At 53.9% G+C, this 2,785-nt stretch overlaps 1 gene segment (V, D, J or C); it reads right to left on the reverse strand.

Moving 5' to 3' along the window:
- Positions 1 to 499: 499 nt before the first annotated feature.
- Positions 500 to 2,478, reverse strand: LOC127026669 (T cell receptor alpha variable 1-2-like). The segment is given in 3 exon segments: positions 500 to 513; positions 1,124 to 1,468; positions 2,430 to 2,478. Coding segments are annotated over 3 exon segments (408 nt in total).
- Positions 2,479 to 2,785: the final 307 nt, after the last annotated feature.

The following is a 2,785-nucleotide window of genomic DNA, read 5'->3' on the forward strand; positions in this document are numbered from 1 at the left end:
TCACTTCCCTGGACTTGCTGGCTACACTCTGGGTAATACAGCGCAGGATGCAGTGGACCTTCTTTGCTGCAAGGGCACACTGCTGGCTCGTGTTCAGCTGGGTGCCCACTAGGACCTCACATCTTTTTCTGCTGAGCTGCTTCCGAGGCAGCCAGCCCCCAGCCTCTGCTGGTGCATGGGGTGGTTCATGCTTGCTCTTGGTGAACCTCTCCCCAGGCCAGGCTCTGTGGGAGGCAGTGCGGGGTCAGGTGTTTAGACACAGGCGACGAGCATCAGGACCTAGACCCAATGCAACTGATGGTCCCAACTCTGGCTTGGCCCCTGGCCCAGGGTCTCTGTGAGAGCTCAGGTTTATGAAGGGCTACCATCAGAGCTTCCACAGAGCTATCAGAGCCAGGTTGGTGGATGTGAACACTCTGAACTCTGCAAGGGATTGGAAAACCAGATATAGGGGTGTGTTTAAAATTAAAGAATCTGCACCTCTGCTCAGAAAGGGAGATCACGTCAGGGTGTCTACAACAAATGAGAGAATTGAGAAAGGTTATGAAAGATGTTCACAGAGGAAATTTTCATAGTAGTTGAAATGTGACAATGTGACAGATAGCTGTGTACCGCACAATAGACTACGATCATGAAGTACTTGAGGCGAGTAGGAGACCCATTGGGCAGGTCAGGGGCCTGGGATGTGGGCAGGCATGCCGGGTGGACAGAGCAGCAGTGCCACTACTGGGTGGATCTGCAGAAGTGCATGTGCTTGTGAACCCAGAGAGCGTTGTGTGTGTGCCTTCACTAGTAACCTCCTGTCCCTGCCAGCCCCAGAGGGGGAGGGGATATGGCTGTCTGTGCTTGTGTTTTATGTGGGTCCTGTATGTGGGTGCTGCTGACAGCAGTGCCTTGGCTGTGGCAGTCTCTGTGACTTATTGCATTGGCAATAAGACTGCGCCTTTTTTTAGTGCGGTATGGGAATATTTAAGACTGTGTCTGCATAAATTTATGTCTGGGATGGACAGAAAACATTACATCACAGGATCTTTGCCTGCAGAGCTGTGGGTGCACAGGGCAAGCAGCACTGCCAGGAGAGAGCTGAGGGCGCCTTCCCCCAAGCTCAGCCTTGCACAGTCACATGCCCTCCCTCCCCTGGCTTCTTGCACAGCCAAGGAAGCTCCCTGCACCAGGGTGTCTTGCACAGCACAGAGGTACAAGGCACTGTCAGAGACCTCGACTTCCTCCAGCTGCAGGAGGCTGTATTTCCCTGTGGTGTTCAGTGACGTGGTGAGACGGCCGCTCGGCTTGCGGCCAGCTGCTGCCTGATATGAGAGCAGCTGGGGACCTTGGCCTTTCCTCTGCTGGTACCAAAGCAGGGCATTAGGCCTGGAGCTTTGGTAGGTGCAGGTGGTCTGGAAGGTGTCTTTCTCCTCTACTGTGACTTGTCCTTCTTGCTGGGTGACGGTGATCTGCCCCATGGTACCTGGAAGAAAGCAAGGGTCAGCGACTGTGCAGGGAAAGGCTCTGAGATGCAAAACAAGAGGGAATGCAAAGTGTTGGTGGAGAAGGCTCCCTGTCCCTTGCGCTGCAGCAAGAGCCTTGTGGACGGGAAGAGAAGGCGGTGAGTGTCTTTGGGCAGGAGGTCTGAGACCTGAGCTCAGCGTGGATCCCACAGCACAATAATGCCAATTACCTCCCACAGGGATACCCCCAGAGGAGAGCTGTGCTTTCACCCAGGTCTTCGGTCTCCACTCTTGTGCTGCCTGGAGTCTCCAGGGAACAGCTTGTAGTGCCTGGCCCTCCTGTGCTGGCTGCAGGACACCTCCAGCAGGGTGAGGGACCTTTCAACTCCTGCAAAGATGTTTCATCCTGCTCCCCATTCCTTGTCCTCTCAGAAGGCTCCGAGGTCAAGGGAGGGAAAAGGAAGCCCTGGCATTATGGACATGCAGGAGGAATGGATAGCCAGGGCATACTGCATGACATGTGCCAGCCAGGAGAGAGACTGGGACACCCTAAGAATGTGAGTGGGATGAGAGAGCTTTCACGTCCCTGCATCAGCTTTCAAAAGTCCTGTGCGTTTGGGTTGCAAAGTCAGAAAATGTGTACTGCTGAGATAGAAAAGAGCTTCTGCAATGATCTGTCTGTGAAACACTGGGCCCAGACAGATCAGCAGAGAGAGGCACAGAGAGGTGGAGAGTTGCAAGAGAAAAGGAAGGCAAGGGGTCTAAGATGATCAGGAGAGAAGCTGTTTCTTCTCACTCTCTTCTTTTGTTTGCCAGCAGTAACAGCATCTTGAGACAGCAGGTGCAAAACCACCTGTGCGATCTGATGTTTCCCAACCTTTGCCCATAATTCAAGAGCAGCTCCCTGCAGAGAACTGTTGAGGGGGTGAGGGTCTCCTGGGAAGAAGAGGAATCATACCATCAGTCAAAGCCAGTGCTTACCCAGTGGTTGGCTCAGGAAGGCAGCGAGGATGAGATACCTGAGGTGCATGCTGAGACCGATCCTCCTGCCTGTGTGAGAGAGACCCAAAAACCCCACACGTCCCCACCAAGAGCCCCAAGAGAGCACAGCTGCCGGAAATGACTCTGCAAGGGGAACAAAGAAGGAAATGGGGAGGAGAAAATGCTTCTTCTTAGCACACCTGAAATGCCTGTGCTGTGCTCTTCTCTCCTCCAGCAGCGACTCGTGTTGCTCCTGCAGACAACACCTTCTGCCATTCCAAGGGGAGGGAGGGGTAAAAGGGGGATAGGCCTGCACCTGGTGACCAACCTCTCTGACACATCCTCCTGTGCAACAT

Source organism: Gymnogyps californianus, chromosome 28 (assembly GCF_018139145.2).
Source record: "Gymnogyps californianus isolate 813 chromosome 28, ASM1813914v2, whole genome shotgun sequence".
Classification (NCBI taxonomy): domain Eukaryota; kingdom Metazoa; phylum Chordata; class Aves; order Accipitriformes; family Cathartidae; genus Gymnogyps; species Gymnogyps californianus.